At 44.8% G+C, this 19,035-nt stretch overlaps 1 protein-coding gene across 1 annotated transcript in view; it reads right to left on the minus strand.

Moving 5' to 3' along the window:
* The window catches only part of MEP1B (meprin A subunit beta), a 109,750-nt gene that overhangs the window by 9,537 nt on the left and 81,178 nt on the right, over positions 1–19,035 (minus strand). The window contains exon 13 of the mRNA XM_075353321.1: positions 3,453–3,618. Coding sequence (XP_075209436.1) covers positions 3,453–3,618 — 166 coding nt within the window. The remainder of the gene's footprint in view (positions 1–3,452; positions 3,619–19,035) is intronic.

The raw sequence follows: 19,035 nt of genomic DNA on the forward strand, positions 1-19,035 counted from the left end.
GAGGAGTTGCATGTGGGCCTGCAGACGATTACTCAGCGGGACGGTCCGGTCCCTCAACCACATCGCCGTGCCGGGCGCGGGGGTCTCGCTGTTATTAGCTGGAGCGGACATCTCGGCAGTCGTGCTTTCCAGGAACTAACAACAAGATGGCCACAGGGTCCTGGCGTCCCTGCTTTTACAGCCGCGGCTACATGCACTCAGTCGCCATCTCGTCCCCCTTAGCTTCTTTCCGGCCCCTCTTCTATCGGGGCGGGGTTTTGGCCTTCGCGCCTCTGCTACTCGAGAAGACGCTCGAGCGGGAACCCTTCGCGCCAAAGATGGCGGCTTCTGAAATTTTCCGGCCGGACACCTCCGGCGGTCACAAGGCGCACCTCTACCCAACGGCAGAGCGGTAAGATCCTGTTCGTGACGCCAAGTTGTCGCGGGCGGAGGAGGGGACGCTGCGCTCTCCCACTGCTCGGGTCCGGCTGCTGCTGCTGCTGCGGCCTGCTGCTGCTTGGTGGCTCGAGCGATGGGCCGGATCCCGGGGACTCGAGCGGCGCTCCTCGCCCGTGAGTGAAAGGGGTTTGGTTTTTGGGATAGTTTATTGTCCGTGACACCACCCACGGTTGTGGTGATTGTAGGAACACCACCGCTGCTCTGTATGGGGATCCCGGGAGCGGTGACAGGGAGCAGCAAAGTTGTTGTTTCTCCCCTCCGTGGGTAGGGGGTAGTTGTCCCGGGGCCCAGTGATGAGTTGGGATGGTGGACAGGCGGGTTATGGGGCCTGTGGAGGTGCAGGGACGCAGGGGCAGCGCTGTGCCGCATGGCACGGAGGTACTCACTCAGCCCAAGGATGATGACACAGTTCTCGGTAAACAAACGGCTGGTTGGACGGGTCCCTCGGACGGCTACGGTGCTGATGTTCCCTGTAGTTAGCGGTGATGGTCACTTCCCTGCACCTAAGTACGGTTCTTTGGTAGCGATGGATTCCCACCAGTAACCCGCTCCCCAGCTTGGATATGAGCCGGAGGAGCCCCTCTCTTGCCCGCAGGCGCTGGCCCTGGGGAAACTGGTGCCTTGGCGGTGGCGGTGTCTCCCCTTCACGGTCGGACTGTTGCCTTCAATCGGGACTTTGCTGCTGGGAGACCCGGAGGTCCCCTTTACTGACGGATTTGGCAAATTATGGTGACTCCTAGCCTTACCGGGATCCGAAAGGCCCCTGCCAATGGTGCTGGCTTCTCTTCGTATACCGCTCCGGTACCGCCGGGCCACCACCCGTCCACGGTCCTTTCGGCAACCTCCAAGTAGCCTCTCCTGCAGACGGTCACCGCCATCTGCCAACCTTGCTGTCTCAGTCCGGGGCACACACCTGGACTAACTTCAGGCTTTTCAACTGTCACTTTCTCTGTCACTACTCTCACTGTTTACTCCTTCACCTCTCTATCTGATCTCTCACTCTATCTGCCTGGTTTTCCCGCCTCCAGGGCTGTGAACTCCTCGGTGGGCGGAGCCAACCGCCTGGCCCACCCCCTGGTGTGGACATCAGTCCCGGAAGGAAGGCAACAAGGATTTGTGTTCTGACCTTGGTGTTCCTGCAGGGAATGTGGGGTGTGTGTGGTGTTGTGACCTGTGACCCCTGGCTTGCCCAGGGCGTCACACATGCTTATGTGGGGAAACGCGTCGAGGTGGAGACGTCTATTAATAATAAGAAATAGTCGGCGGTTTACCATACTGATTAAGGGACAAATTACCCAACGCCTTGTGACCTTGATGTGGATGCTCCGGGATTACTGCATTTGACTGTAATTTATTAAATTAGCACTAGTGTGCAGCAGAGTCGCATTGGGAGCTTACAAGTTAAGTTTGGCTTAGTGCAATGTATTTATGTCCTCTGTGTGAACCAGCACTGCATTTATCTGTAAATTGTATCAATTTGTCATGTATTTACTGTAAACCCTGTTCTTGATGTTCAAGATCAGGGGTAGCCATTAAGTTGGTCTTGGACAATTTGATTATTGTACTATTTATCATGCACAAAATGGTGTGATGTAAAAAATATTTCTATTTGAGTAAAATAAATTATAGAAATTTGGGGAATATTTTGTTTGTTCTATTAGACTTATATTATTCCCTAGGCCAAAGAGCCATTAATAATAATTGGTTCATGTGTCATAACAATGTCATGTGGGCCCCAGGAACGCGGCTTTAAACATTGCTGGAACAAAAGCCACACTAAAAGGGAGTGAGTATAAGCTTATTTATTTTTATGGGGGCGAACAGAGGGAATGAGTAGGGGTTGTCAGAGTACTTGACATCCCCTTTAAGTGGGTTTAACCCCTTAAAGACCAAGTACATACTAGCACGTCCTTGGTTGCCTACCTTCAGTTGCTGCAGGCTCCGGCGGCAAGCTCGCTGTATTAACCCCACATGTCTGATGATCAGCAGAAATGTGCGGCTAACAGGTGCGGGTGGATTGGAGATCTATCCACGCCTGTTAACCCCTTAGATCGTGCTGTCAAACAGTGACAGCACAATTTAAAGAATTTTTGCTATGCGAAGCACAGGCAGTGCCATACTGGCACTAGGATACTGAATCCAGGCATACCTTTTGTTGAAAGATCAGATGCTTGGTTGCTGAAATATCTTTAATCAAATTTGCAGAAATGCACTGCACTTTGACATGTGCAGCCGTGTGGGCTTTTGTGGGTCAAGTCCATGGTGTATATTCCTCCTCCTATGTCTTGTATTGCATGACACAACAACAAAGGCGGAGTGGCACAATATTTAAAGAAAAAGGGACATGCAATACAAGATGCAGGAGGAGGAATATACACGGATGACCCAACCCACAAGGGTCCGCTTCCATTGCACACATCAAAGTGCAGTGCATTTCTGCAACTTTGATTAAAGATATCTCAGCAACCAAGCATCCCATCTTCCAACAAAATGTATACCTGGCTTCAGCATCTTAGTGCCAATATGGCACTGCCGTTACTTCATACAGCAAAATCCTGGTAGTTGGTTCCCTTTAAGGGATTGAACCATTACCTGCCACCATCGGGATCATGAGGCGCCATGGTAGCGCAGTGTCAGCTGATGACCCCTGACGCTGCCATGACTCATCGTCACTGGACCCCAGATCCCGAAAAATGAGAATGCTACGGGTCTTGGAAAATAGCAATTCTTTTTTTGGACAAACGTTTGAATTTGTTTTACCACTTACATAAAAGTCTACCTGTTCGGTATCTACGAACTCATACCGACCTGAGGCAGCATACTGACATGTCACTTTTACCATATAGTAAACATGGTGACTAAAAAAAAAAAAACCATTGTGCAATTTCATTATTTTCACTATTTCTCCTCATTTGAATTTTTTTTTACGTTTTCCAGTACATTATATGGTAAAATGAATGGGGTCATTCAAAAGTACAACTCCTCCCACAAAAAATACGATCATTCTGTCTTACCTGCAGACTGCATTTTGTCCTTCAATGACACAGACGCCATCATTTTTGCAGCCAAAGTTAGCACAAGCATTAGTTCCTGGCTTGGTTGTTGCTCCAGATGGTTTTGAAGTTATTGGTGGTGAAATGGATGGAGGGATTGGTTGAGTGGCATTTAGGTGTGATACATCTAGTAGAAAACAAAAACCCCACAATACGAAGTCAATAACAATTTAAATTTTCACATACATTTCCAGTGTTCATTTCGGTATTTTATGCTAGCGCAAAGTACATAGCTCATGATATATATTGAATTTTTAGTTCTACAAAACAAAAAAAATATATATTCTGTTTCATTGTAGATTCTCATCTGCATGTTATACAGTCATGGCCCAAAGTTTTCGAACCCTTGAAATTGTTCCAGAAAATAAAGTATTTCTCCCAGAAAATTATTGAAGTTACACATGTTTTATTATACACGTTTATATCTTTTTGTGTGTATTGGAACAACACAAAAAAATACAGAAACAAAAAGGCAAATTGGACAAAATTTCACACAAAACTCCCAAAATGGGCCTGACAAAATTTTTGGAACACGAGGCGAAGGCTCTGCATCACTGAACTATGGGTGCTCTGGAGTAAAAATAGTCATACAATATAGAGAGAACTCTGGCACACCATCACTCCCACACAAAGGAAAAAAAAGAGAGTTAACTCTCTTTTTTTTTTTTCCTTTGTGTGGGAGTGATGGTGTGCCGGAGTTCTCTATATATTGTATGACAACATTTTTGACACCTTTTTGAATTATGAGTACACAACTTTGTTTTAAGCATGTGATGCTTGTTCAAACTCACCTGTTGCAAGTACGAGGAGTGGGCAATCTGAAAATCACAACTAAAATCAGATAAAAAGGGAAGAAGTTGACTTAATCTATGCATTATCTGTCTGTGTGCCACACTAAGCATGGGGAACAGAAAGAGGAAAAGAACTGTCTGAGGACTTGAGAACCAAAATTGTTGAAAAATATCAACAACCTCAAGGTTACAGGTCTATCTTCAGAGATCTCGATGTTCCTTTGTCCACGGTGCGCAACATAATCAAGAAGTCTAACTCATGGCACTGTAGCTCTCTAGATGAAGACTGCAGAGAAAAATTGATGAAAGGTTGCAATGAAAGATAGTCCGGGTTTTGAATAAGCAGCCCTAATCAAGTTCCAAAGAAATTCAAGCTGTCCTGCAGGCTCAGGGTGGATGAGTGTCAGTGTGAACTATCCGTCTATGTTTGAATGAAATGAAACACTATCTAGGAAACCCAGGAAGCTCCTATTACTGACAGAGACAAAAAAGCTACACTGCAGTTTGCCAAAATGTACATGAGTAAGCAAAAATTGTTATGGGAAAGCGTCTTGTGGACAGTAAAGACCAAGATAGAGCTTTTCGGTAAAGCACATAATTTTACTGTTTACTGAAAATGGAATGAGGCTAACAAATAAAAAAAAAAAAAAAAAAAGAATACAGTACCTACAGTCAAATATGTTGGAGGTTCAAAGTTGTTTTGTGGTTGTTTTGCTGCCTTTTGCACTGGGTGCCTTGACTGTGTGCAAGGCATCATAAAATATGAAGATTACAAAAAGATTTTAGGTCGCAATGTAGTGCCCAGTGCAGAAAGCTGGGTTTGTGTCCTAGGTCATGGGTCTTCCAGCAGTGCAATGGCTCCAAACATACTTCAAGAAGCACCGAAAACTGGATGAAAACAAAGCACTGGAGAGTTCTGAAGAAATCAGCAATTAGTCCAGATCTAAATCCCATTTAACACCTGTAGAGAGACTTTAAAATTGCTGTTGGGAAAAGGCACCTTCAAATATGAGAGACCTGAAGCAGTTTGTAAAAGAAGAGTGGTTCATAAATCCATTTGAGATATAAGAAGCTTGTTGATGGTTATAGGAAGCGATTGATTGCAGTTATATATTCCAAAGGGTGTGTCCAAATATTAAGTTGACGGTGCCAACAATTTGGTCTGGCCCATTTTTTGTAGCTTTGTGTGAAATTTTGTCCAATTTGACACTTTTTTGTGTTTTTTCAATACACACAAAGAAAATAAACATATGTACAGTATAAGAAAACATCTGTAATGGCAATAACTTTCTGGGAGAAATACTTTTCTGCAACAATTTCAAGGGTGCCAACACTTTCAGCCATGACTGCATGTGACTCGCCCACCCCAGGGCTATGGGACACCCGGTGCCGGGCCGGACTAGTTTGGGGGTAATCAGTGGTGGCGGGGCCCGACTCCGTGGCCCTGGTGGGTGTCAGTTAAATATGGCTGATGAATTAAAGTTTGTGTTTGTGACGCCACCTGTGGTATGCGGCCTCCGGGGGATGATATGGCAGCAATGGTGGTACTACTCCCCACAGGTGGAGCAGTACCCCGGGGCACAGTTGGTGCTTGTGAGTGTCTATGCAGATGAAATAACAGAGGCAACTCCAAGGGTGCAGTTTCAAGTTCTTTACTCACAATTCTTGTCAAGGCCGGCAGGAGCCCTTGGACTGCTGGGACCACTGTCAGGGACCTCCGCCGTTTCTGGGTGATTCTTGGAGCAAAACCCGGTACCCTTCTCTTAAGTGTCTCTGTCTTCAGCTGTCTCCTTAAACCTTGCCTTTGTAGGATGAACCTGGCTTGGCCTCCACAACAGCCTCCAGGCTGGGGGGGTCACCTGTCGGCTGATTATCCCTTTTCTAGAGGTTCTGCTGTGGGCTGTGGCCCGGGGAGTTTACAACATTCCCTGGGCCTCGGTTTTTACTGTTTGGAGATGATTTTGCACTCCTCCGGTTTCTAGGGACCGTCCCCTGTTGCAGCTTGATCCCTCCACCATTGTTCCTGTGGAACAGGCCACCGCAGCTCTACAGCTACCCGTGGCCCTGGGATTCCTTCTGTTCTCTGCTTGGTGTCACCTGGACCCTCTGAGTCCCAGGATCTTCACCAGGAAGCGTCTCTTTCTTCTTCTCAGCTCCTGACTGACTAGAGCTGTCTTTCCTTTCACTTCTCCTCCTTGCCTGCCTCCTGCAGGCCTCCTCCTCCTTCCCCCACTCTCTCTCGATCTGACTAACCTAGACCTTCCTTTCTTTGACTGCACTCTGGTGGTTCCTCCCACCTCCCCAGTTGCTCTGATCTACCCTATAGGAGCAGGGATGGGTCTTACGGCCCCTCCCAGCATGCAGCATGGGAGGGTTGCTGCCACTATCCCTGTGTGTTCCTAACAATGGGTGTAGTGTGGATTTACCAGGGGACAGGTGTTCACGCCTTTCCTCACCCAGAATGGGGCATCACACCGCTGGATGGGGTGCAATGACCTGTGGCGACGGAAGCCTCAGGGACGCCACACTCCCCCACAGCGAATCCCAGCACGTCCTCGGGCTGAAAAACAACAGAAAATGTGGGAGAAACTGCAAAAACATTTTTGTTATGCATAACATAAAACAATAAAACATTTTTTCCCTTTATGGGAGGCACAAGTACTTAAACGTTGCAAACTTTCTTATAAAGAAACTCTAAATGTGCACTTCCAGTCCATTGCACGGTTTGGGCACTTCCCCCATAATTCTGGTAGGGGGCACAACAGGTGCAACTATTTACATCTTGGCTACAACAAGTCCAGTAGCCTGGCAGTTTGTTCACTTCTTGACAAAAAGAAAGGGCAAAGACAAAACCAGCCACTAAGTCCAGTGGCCTGGTTACACAGGACACATAATACATTCACATTCACCGGGGACCACATTCCAGTTCCGTGGTCCGGTATATATAAACATGGGGGGTGACATCTTCAAAAAGTACAAGGGGCAGTAAGGCAGGAAAGGGTGTAATCTTCAAAAAGCACATTAGGGCAAAACAAAAGGAACGTCTTCACAAAGGATGAGGGGCAGATAGGGGCTATATACAGTTCAGCTTCTTTTCTTCACTTTCACTTTTGCTTTTTACTCACGGGGATAGATCCTAGGATCCCACTCCGGCATTGCCACGGGCAACAGGTAGGCCGAGGAGATCATAGTCTGGGTCTCCTGGGTGCTGGTCACTGGGCTTCTACGGGACTCTGCAGCCTGGGTAGGAGTGGGGCTGCTTGCAGGCACAGCACGGCTTTCTTGCAAAGGACTGCTTGCTTGCACGGGACTGCTGGCTTGAGAGTGGCGGCGCCACTCTGGCTCTTCTGGGGCTGCCTCCTTGTCTTGGCGGGCCGCGCCTGGCATGGCGGGGGCCTGGATTGGAGTCGCTGCTGTGACCGGTTCTTGATGGGCCGCACCTGGCGTGGCTGCGGCCTGGGCTTGGCGGTCCGAGCCTGGCGTGGCTGCGGCCTGGCTCAGCGTCACTCCTGCGGAGTGGATTAACATCGCTGCTGCGGCGGGATCTTACTTGGCCGAGCGGGGTATCGCTGCTGGGGCCTCAGCTGGACGGGCCGGGCTGGGCGTCGCTGCTGCGGTGAAATCTTGGCGGGCCGCACCTGGCGTGGCTGCGGCCCGGATTGGCGTCGCCGTGCTGGGCATCTTTCCATGGACCGCGGGCATGGCAGCGGGGGTTGGGGCACTCGCACCGGCAGGGGCATTAAATGACTCACCCCTCAGTAGCATCTCCGGTGTTCTGGCGGTCGCTGCTCCGCGCGTCGCTTGCCGGATCTGCTGTATCACCTTTGCCTGCAGCCTTTCACACCACTGGTCCATCTCCCAGCCCCACCAGTCAGCGGAGTCTAGCTCTGGATCGCTGCGTGTGGACGCCATCCTCTCTGCGTCTCCTTCTGCACGATCTCCCAGCAGCAGACTCGTCGCTTCTTCTAGTAGCAGACTTTTGATGTTGCTCAGCAGCAGCCTGGTAACTTTCCGCTCCTTCATCCGGTCAGCCATCCTCCCGACCTCAGCCTTCAGCTCAGCGGCAGTCACAGGCCTGATCCAGGTGAGCTCCTCCTGGCCTCCGCTTGCAGGAGCCATCTTCTCTCTTCCTCTAGGCAGCATTCTTAGCGCGCCATTTTGCCTCCTTCGCTCACCATAGCGGACACCGCTTCGTGGTCTTTTCTTGGACAAGGGGGCGGGGCTTCTCTTCGCGCCCTTTCTTCTGGCACGTCCTCCTTCTTCCCACGCTCAGTGGCTTCAATGGCGGCAGTTTCTCACAGTAAAACACAGGCTATTTCACGATTCTTCAGGCGCACAGTACCCGGTGGAACCGGGCACGAAATCCTGTTCGTGACGCCAAAGTTGACTCGCCCACCCCAGGTCTATGGGACACCCAGTGCCAGGCCGGACTAGTCCGGGGGTAATCAGTGGTGGCGGGGCCCGACTCCGTGGCCCTGGTGGGTGTCAGTTAAATATGGCTGATGAATTAAAGTTTGTGTTCGTGACGCCACCTGTGGTATGTGGTTAATAAGCCGCCGCTGCTGTATGAGGCCTCCGGGGGATGATATGGCAGCAATTGTGGTACTACTCCCCACAGGTGGAGCAGTGCCCCGGGGCACAGTTGGTGCTTGTGAGTGTCTATGCAGATGAAATAACAGAGGCAACTCCAAGGGTGCAGTTTCAAGTTCTTTACTCACAATTCTTGTCAAGGCCGGCAGGAGCCCTTGGACTGCTGGGACCACTGTCAGGGACCTCCGCCGTTTCTGGGTGATTCTTGGAGCAAAACCCGGTACCCTCTCTTAAGTGTCTCTGTCTTCAGCTGTCTCCTTAAACCTTGCCTTTGTAGGATGAACCTGGCTCGGCCTCCACAACAGCCTCCAGGCTGGGGGGTCACCTGTCGGCTGATTATCCCTTTTCTAGAGGTTCTGCTGTGGGCTGTGGCCCGGGGAGTTTACAACATTCCCTGGGCCTCGGTTTTTACTGTTTGGAGATGATTTTGCACTCCTCCGGTTTCTAGGGACCGTCCCCTGTTGCAGCTTGATCCCTCCACCGTTGTTCCTGTGGAACAGGCCACCGCAGCTCTACAGCTACCCGTGGCCCTGGGATTCCTTCTATTCTCTGCTTGGTGTCACCTGGACCCTCTGAGTCCCAGGATCTTCACCAGGAAGCGTCTCTTTCTTCTTCTCAGCTCCTGACTGACTAGAGCTGTCTTTCCTTTCACTTCTCCTCCTTGCCTGCCTCCTGCAGTCCGCCTCCTCCTTCCCCCACTCTCTCTCGATCTGACTAACCTAGACCTTCCTTTCTTTGACTGCACTCTGGTGGTTCCTCCCACCTCCCCAGTTGCTCTGATCTACCCTATAGGAGCAGGGATGGGTCTTACGGCCCCTCCCAGCATGCAGCATGGGAGGGTTGCTGCCACTATCTCTGGTCCCAGTGTGCTCCTAACAATGGGTGTAGTGTGGATTTACCAGGGGACCGGTGTTCACTCCTTTCCTCACCCAGAATGGGGCATCACACCGCTGGATGGGGTGCAATGACCTGTGGCGACGGAAGCCTCAGGGGCGCCACACATGTGTTACGTGAGGATGGCTCACACAGTGGTGGTGGATCTTCAAAACCCGCTGGTTCGGATGGACACACAGACACCAGTGAGCAACCAGGTGAAGCATGCAGAACACGGACATGGAAAATGCAAAAATAACAATTTAAAAAGGCCAGGGATTAACAGACAGATATCGGACATGGGTAGATATATTGAACATAAACCGACAATGAAAACCAGAACAGCATGTGCAGATGGCAGCGTAACTGAAGACCCGTGACAGATAGCGAAGTAACAGAAGACCTCAGAAGCATAGCAGGACTACAGACTAAACAGGTATCAGGATGGCAAGAGACCGTTGGCAGGCATGTAGCAGAGTTACTAACTGCAAGCAGTAGGCAGAAGACTCAGGCGTAAACAAATATCTTGACAACCTCAGAAGCTGCACCAAGCTGAAGGCAGACACGAGAAAGAAGGTCCAAGAACCCAAGGCAGATCGCAGACAGGACTCCAGAGTTCAATCGAAGCACCAATGCAGCACAACAAAGCAACTCCACCTCAGTCCCTTGGAATTCACTCAAACAGGGTTAGTGTCCACCAATATCAGGGCTCAGGTGTGAGTCCAAGAAGACTTAAATAGGCCAAGGCATCTCATCATATTGAGACACACCTGGCTACTTGCAAAGCCTGACGTGGAGCAGAGCCCATACCAGGGACGAGAGCATAACAATATGATCTCTCAATTACTTTATGAAATCTCATTTACTTTATTTATAAATATTTTTTGTTATCTCCTCTTGGCCCTTTCTCTTCTACCGTTTTTCACTTTCTCTTTCCTATTTGTCTCCGATAATGCAAATTACCTGCAATTTGCTTTCCACATTACCAAATTTTTTTCCTTTCAATTGCACTTTTCTTTTTCTATTGCTTTTCCTTGTTTCTCCTTTTTTGGAAAAGAACATAAAGAAGTTTATAAAAAAACATATCTGATGTCACCTCCTTTAGGATTAAGCATTTTTTCAAGAGCCATGTGGCTGTATAAGCACTCGTTCAGACTGCTGTTTCGCAATCCGTGTGCTCATCAGGCTGCACACTGGACAAATAATTACCAAGTGTGCCTTTGCACACTTACAATTTTTCACATGGGACATCAATTTATGTACAAATCAATAACTGTTAGCTCCTACAAACACGGAGCTGCTCTTGACTGACCCAAGTTTTAGTGCCATAGTGTGAACCTGCCTTAAGGTTTTGCTTGATTTTATTTTATTTTATTGCACATTTCGAAGTACATATAGATTATTCAAAACTTTTGTTCGTGTTTTGAAAGGTAAGGAAAGAAAAAAGCAGATCCATCATTTTTTTGTGTTTTAAATTTACACCGTATACCATGTGTCATAAAGAAAATTATTTTATAGATTACTTCAATACCAAATATGTGTAGTATTTTATGTTGCATTATTTTTGCAAAAATATAATACATTTGGCTAGTGTAGATGAATATATACAGGTGCATCTCAATAAATTAGAATAGCATCAAAAGGTTAATTTATTTCAGTAATTCAATACAAAAAGGGAAACACATATATAGACTCATTACACACAGAGTGATCTATTTCAGCTGTTTATTTCTGGTAATGTTGAGGATTATGGCTTATAGCCAATGAAAACCCAAAAGTCATCTCACAAAATTAAAATAATTACCACAAAACATCTGAAAGGCTTCCTAAGTGTATAAAATAGTCCTTTAGTCTGGTTCAGTAGGCGATACAATCATGGGAAAGACTGCTGACTTGACAGATGTCCAGAAGGCAGTCATTGACACACTCCACAAGGAGGGTAAGCCACAAAAGGTCATTGCTAAAGTTGGTTGTTCACAGAGTGATGTATCCAAGCAAATTAATGGAAAGTTGAGTGGAAGGAAAAAGTATGGTAGAAAAAGGTGCACAAGCAACCGGGATATGTTAAGAAAAAGCCATTCAAAAATTTGGGGGAGATTCACAACAAGTGGACTGCTGCTGGAGTCAGTGCTTCAAAAGCCCACCACACACAGACGTATCCAGGATATGGGCTACAACTATCGCATTCCTTGTATCAAGCCACTCATGACCAATAGACAACGCCAGAAGCGTCTTACTTACCTGGACCAAGGAGAAAAAGAACTGGACTGTTGTTCGGTGGTCCAAGGTGTTGTTTTCAGATGAAAGTAAATATTGTATTTTATTTGGAAACCAAGTTCCCAGAGTCTGGAGGAAGAGTGGAGAGGCCACAATCCAAGCTGCTTGAGGTCTAGTGTGAAGTTTCCACAATCAGTGATGGTTTGGGGAGCTATCTCATCTGCTGGTGTTTTATCAAGACCAAAGTCAGCGCAGCCGTCTACCAGGACATTTTAGAACACTTCATGCTTCCCTCTGTGGACAAGCTTTTTGGAGATGGAAATTTCATTTTCCAGCAGGACTTGGCACCTGTCAGAGTTCCGGGTTTTTCAGTTTTCTTTTGAAAGAGCTTGCCCTTTGTTAACATGGAGTTTTCTGTTCTGTTGCCCTACTTCCTGTCCATCTGCTTAAAAGCCGCCCCTAAAGCTTAGTCCAGTGCCTGAGTATATTGCTTCCTGTGTACTCCTGCCCTGCTGCTCTCATCTCCTGATTGCTGTTTGGATTCAGTGGAAACACCTGACACCAGCTCTGGACTTCACCTCTCATCCAACTGTGCTCGGACTCTGTCTGCTGTCTCTGGTCGGCATTTCTGCCTGTTCCCTTCCGTTCATATCCACCCTAGGACTCACATCACGTACGGACATTTTTTGGACTATATCTGTTGCCCTTTTTGTGTCCCGGCTGCTGTGCATTTAGGCCTTCTGGGGTGATTGCCGGACAGCCCCTGTATAGGGGTTCGCTCCTGGTGGTCTCCCTGGGGGAGTCCGGTGTGCAGCCCCGGGAATTCCCTTTTGCTCTGAACCCAGCAGGTATTTACTGTGTTTATGTTCCACTGTGTATATACTGTTCTGTGTGCATTTTGCAGTTACATATTACTGTGTATATCTTGTTCTGTTTACATATTGCAGTTACATATTACTGTGTATATCTTGTTCTGTTTACATATTGCAGTTACTTATTATTGTGTATTTTCTGTTCTGTGCACATTTTGCGGTTACATATTGTAAAACGTCTTTTGCACCAAGAACTCGTCTCTGGTTGTCATTGCCCTAACGCAATCGAAATCCTCAGTACATACAGTAGTATTACAGCACCTGTCCACACTGCCAAAAGTACCAATATCTGGTTTAATAACCACAGCATCGCTGTGCTTGATAGGCTAGCAAACTCTCCTGACCTAAACACTATAGAGAATTTATAGGGTATTGCCAAGAGGAAGACGAGAGACACGAGACCCAACAATGCAGATGAGCTGAAGGCTGCTATCAAATCAACCTGGGCTTCCATGACACCTCAGCAGTGCCACAGGCTGATCGCCTCCATGCCACGCCGCATTGATGCAGTAATTCATGCAAAAGGAGCCCCGGCCAAGTATTGAGACATTTACTGTACATACTTTTCAGTAGGCCAACATTTGAGTTTTAAATATTTTTTTTCAGTTGGTCTTATATAGTTTTCTAATTTTCTGAAATAAATTAACTTTTTCATGATATTCTAGTTTATTGAGATGCACTTGTATATATTTAATAACCATATTAAGTAACATAAATTATTATAGGGGCCTTCTGGGCTCCACATAAGTTTCTGTTGTCACCTCCTGTGCCTGCAAATTAACAAATCGATTTGCACACTTCTAGGATTCAATTTTTGTGACAGATTAAAGACAACCTTTCACCAATTTTAAAATTGAACTAGATATAGACATGTAATACTGCCTGCAGAGTGGAATAAAAAAAAGTGTTTTGTTTTTTTTTTATTTCACCTCTCCTTTGTGGTAGTATTAGCAATCAACTATTTGGTACCTAATGAATTCACTTTGGTAAAGTCCAAATGGGTGTTATCACAGTTTTCACTGGGGGTGTGTACTTCTTCCCCCTGTGTGACGCTGACCAATCATAAACAGGCAGCAACATAGAGGTGCAGAAGGATCTGTGATGTCCTCTGGGTCACATCAACTTAATGCACAGGTCCTGTTAGCCACTGTGTGCAGCCTAAATAAGCACTGAATATATATTACTCAGCACAGAAGTGTGGAGCTATTAACTCAAGTTAATACTTTTATGACACAAATTATGATTAATTTGCTGACCGGGCTTCAGTGCACCACTTTCAGCCTCAGCTCTTTTGGTGAAGCTGGCCATTACTGTTGTAAAATCACCAAAAGTCACAATTTCTTTGTAGAACATCATGATGCACAAAAAGTTTGCAATTTTTCCAATGAGCTTTACAGCAGAAAACTCATTGATAAATTTCGGTCTTTGTCTTTATTCACTAAAAAGTGCACAGCCTGAGTTATACCATCTCTATTGCTTCCTAGGTAGAGCACAGCAGTTGAGATGATATTGTGATACTGCTGCACTCTGCATAAGCAACAGCAGAGAAAAGAGAACTTAGAACTTATGATTTTTATAAAGATGAAGACCTTATAGCTGTAGAATGTTTCAAATTCAATGCAATTTTTCTGTGGAATTAACAACAATATAGTCTGAATTCTATATTCACTGTATAACCAAATTCAAGACAACATTTGAGGAGCAATAAATACTCCACAAAAAACAGTGATTTCAATGTAATAAAATTTATTTATTAGGTAGGTATTAAACATTTTTTTATATGTAAAACAATGATAAATATAATAATTAGTGGTGCTTCAACAGGAGGGACGATATGTTAACAGTGATATTAAAATTATAAAAGGCACAAAGATATACAAAACCGAAGTGTTTTTTTATTGTATAAATTGAAAATAGTGCAGTCTGGTTTTTTTAAAAAAAAAATTTTAAGTGGAAAAATATTGGTGTTTTTTTTATAAAAAAAATTGAATAGATTAAAAAAATTGATGATGGTGTTAGTAAAAAATATATAAATACAACAAGTGACATATGATGTAAAAAATTCAAAATCATGTGAATTTGATAAAAAAACAACAAATAAGTTAGCAGCATGGAAAACCCAATGCAATCCAACATAAAAAATATGTGCACAGCATGTGCTATGAGGTATCCACGTTGCAAAGTGCTAAGTGCTGATCAGGTGAAAGGTGAATTAAGGAGCCTCACATATAATGTGCAAAAAAGACAGACAGCAATACGTCCAAATAAAATTCAATTCATTAACCAATAGGGAGGGCAAAGTGCTCTCGTGCTGATAAACAATAATTACCAGGTGTGCGGTGCTGTATCATCCCTCTACCCCGACGTACGTTTCAATGTATTTTTCATATGCCCCCTGAGGAAAAATACATTGAAGCCTACGTACTATTCCATTTTTTTTTTTATAAAAAAACACCAATATTTTTCCACTTAAAGTTTTTTTTTAAAAAAAACAGACTGCACTATTTTTAATTTATACAAAAAAAACACTTCGGTTTTATATATCTTTGTGCCTTTTATAATTTTAATATTACTGCTAACATATCGTCCCTCCTGTTGAAACACCACTATTATTATATTTATCATTGTTTTACATGTAAAAAAAAATTGTAATACCTACCTAATAAATACATTTTATTACATTGAAATCACTGTTTTTTGTGGAGTATTTATTGCTCCTCAAATGTTGTCTTGAATTTTTCTGTGGAGCAAATTCATTTGTTCTTCTGAATAAGTCTTTAGAAGAACTTTATCTATGCAGAGTGCAGCATAATGACAGTTATCTCAACTGCCGTGCTCTGCACAGTCAGCAACCGAGTCGATAAAGTGCTCATTATAAAGATGACACTGAGTGCTTTGTCATCTTGGTTGCAGAGCACAGCAACCAATGGCTGTCATCGCTACAGTTGTTGTCTGTATAGGTATTGCAGTAAGTAAACATGCTACATAGACTACTTTCAAAAAGCTACTGGTGCTTGCTGGATGCCAAGTATCTTGTTCTTGATCAGGGCAACTGGTTTCCGCACACGCGGACACACACACACACACACACACACACACACACACACACACAGACAGCCATTGGGGACACTACAGTAATCCAACTCCCACCTCAAACAGCTTATATTTTGCAGGAAAAGTGTTTTCTGGTCAAATATTTTCCGTGTAACATCAGGAAAAATGCAGTACAACATGGCAGCGATAGATTGATGATTATCTATGTGGCTATGTTCACATGCAGCGTATTTGCTGGAATTTTTCTCCAGCCACAACTTTTTCTCTTGGCTGTAACAAGGCTGCACTTAAAACACTCACGGCTTTTTTGCAGCAATTTTTGTGCATGGATTACATGTACTTTGTTTACAATACATGTTTATTAACAGTTTTATTTGCCAAAAAATCTGCAAGAATAATTTGTTGTGTTTTTTAACTTTCACATTGCAGGAAAAAAACAAGTATGTGTTGAGATTTCTGAAATATCGTAGCATTTGTTGGTGTTATAAAAAGCAGCTTTTAACTTGCAAGAAAAATGCTGCAAAAATCCTGTATAGCTTAATAGAAGTGTATCCATAGAGGACTATTAACTCCAATAAGAGTGTCTTTTTGTTCTTGGTGTATTTTTTTTTATAAATAAAGAAAGTTGTTCCATACATAGGTATATAATGAAATTACATATACCAGGCTGTGTGCTGTTTTAGGTTACGTGCCCAAACACAAGATTGAGAGTGAGCTCACAGGCTCGCGCAAGCGCACCTATTTTTGGCTCTGACCGCAATGGGGCAGAGCGAAGTGCACCTGCATGAGTCGGGAATGACTGCGTAGTCACAAGATTCAGCCCAGCTAAGTGGATGATGACAGAGGCGTCAGACACGTCAATCATCAAAGAGAATGGCGACAGCGGCAGGAGCCAAACAAAGAGCACACCCATCCGATCAGAACACATCATTTGCATATGTGGTGATCATATTTTATAAAGTTATTTCTGGGGTCTGCAAGGGGAGTCATTGAACAAGGTGCACCGTCATAGAATGCAGCCCAGGAGCTGCAGAAAGTGATATTTTTGGTTCAATGCTGAAAAGCTGGTGACAGGTTCCCTTTAATTACACAAAGTATGCTGAACGTCAATGCAAAGTACAAGAAAACAAGGCTATCATAGTAGATGTTACAGGAATGCTCAAAGGTTTGGCAAGTAATAATAAAGAAACCCGTTAACAGTAGGACAGATAAGAATTGTAATGGTATGTGCAAACGTTAATTATTTGGTGCAGAAATTGCTGAATCATTCCTACATCCCTTGGCAGGAAAAACGCAGTCTCACGACTAAGGCTATGTGCGCACGTTGCGTCGGAGTACCTGCAGTTTATTCTGCACGTTTTATTTCCCTTGGTTGTTGACCAAATGGCTTTTGACCATTTTTAAGCGCTAAAAATGCATGCGTTTTTACCGCGTTTTTAGTGCGTTTTCAGCGCTTTTTACCTGCGTTTTCACCTGCGTTTCTGCAGATGCGTTTTGTAGATCAAGACACTGAGAAATAAAGTTGAAATAGTCAAAAAGAATGAAAAAAGAGAAAAAAAGTATAAAATTAACTTTTATTAAAACTATATGGGAAATTATCAATTTTAATGAACAAATAGTGGTTATGCACATTTTAACAGAAAAATAGGTGAAGTTTATTATTTTTTAACATTTAAATTTTCGGTTACTGTGTGTGTGTAAAGGAACATTAGAACCCATTAATTTTTGGCCAGAAAAGCATGCGTTTTTGGAGCCAAAAACGCAGTGGAAAAGCAGGTAAAAAGCATGAAAAACGCAGGAATTGTGCTTTTGGTTGCATTTTGCCATTTCTCATTGACTCCAATGTTAAGGAAACGCTGCAGAAATGGCAAAAACAACTGACATGCTGCTTCTTTTTCAGCATGGTTTTTGACCACAAATATGCAAATTAAACGCTGCAGAAAAAAAAGCAAAGTGCAGACAGGATTTCTGCTTTTCCCATAGACTTTGCTGGCAAACAAAAATGCATGCGTTTTAGCGCAAAAACGCTGCAGAAACTCGGTAAAAAACGCAACGTGCGAACATAGCCTAAGAGTGCTAAATGCACTTGAAACGCGCTGATCGTGCTAACCATGCATTCACTGTTTGCTGTGTGATGCACTATAATTGAATCACATAAAGAAAACGTGCATGTTTAAGATGGATTTCTACTTTATTTTTGGACTTCACTTTTATAGTGACTTTGAAGTGACTTAGTGGAAGAAAATAATTAAACTTTGACTATCAAGCACAAATTTTGTCTGAATAGACTGAGGATGCCTGTCACAGTTGAAGAGCCCCAAAGGTGTTAAAACTGGAGAAACCACATACAATTGATCCCAGTTTGGAAACTAAGGCTGCTTTCACACATCCGGTTTGAGCCGTGCGGCTCAATCCGGCTGTGAAACCTATGCAACGGATGCGGTGAAAACACCGCATCCTTTGCATAAGTTTTTTACATGCGGCCCGTCCGGTTTTTGCCGCTTGCGGCATGCTACTGAGCATGCGCAGTGGCAAACACCGCATGCGGCGGCCGGATGCGGTTTTTGCCGCATCCGGCATCCATAGGGATGCATTGGGAAAAGCGCCGCATCGGCAGGATGCGGCGCAATGCGTTTTTTTTTGCCGCACAAAAAAACGTGCCAGGCAACGTTCCATCCGGCCGCCGCATCGGCTAAGTCTGCCGCATGCGGCAAAAAAACGGACGGAACGCAAGGCCATGCGGCACAATGCGGCACTAATTAAAGTCTATGCAGGAAAAACGCAACCGGCAGCAAAAAAAAACGGTTGCGTTTTTCCTGCAAAGTGCCGGATTGTGCCGCATAGCAAAAACCGGAGGTGTGAAAGCAGCCTAAATCCCTAAAGGAATATATCTAGAGGTGTAGTGAGCATTTTGAAACCGCAAGTGCTTCACAGAACTTTAAAAAATTGGACCATGAAAATGAAAAATTATTTTTTTTTTCCAAAAAATGTTGCTCGAGTCCTAATTTTTATTAAGGCCTCGGTTCCCCTTGAATTTTGCAGGGACAAGTGCAATCCAATGAAAACATCAGATTGCACTCGCACCAGTGTAAATCCATGGGGCAGTATCCATCTGCGAGTGATTTCTCATGCTATATCGAAATGAGA

Source organism: Anomaloglossus baeobatrachus, chromosome 6, assembly GCF_048569485.1.
Source record: "Anomaloglossus baeobatrachus isolate aAnoBae1 chromosome 6, aAnoBae1.hap1, whole genome shotgun sequence".
In the NCBI taxonomy this organism is placed as follows: domain Eukaryota; kingdom Metazoa; phylum Chordata; class Amphibia; order Anura; family Aromobatidae; genus Anomaloglossus; species Anomaloglossus baeobatrachus.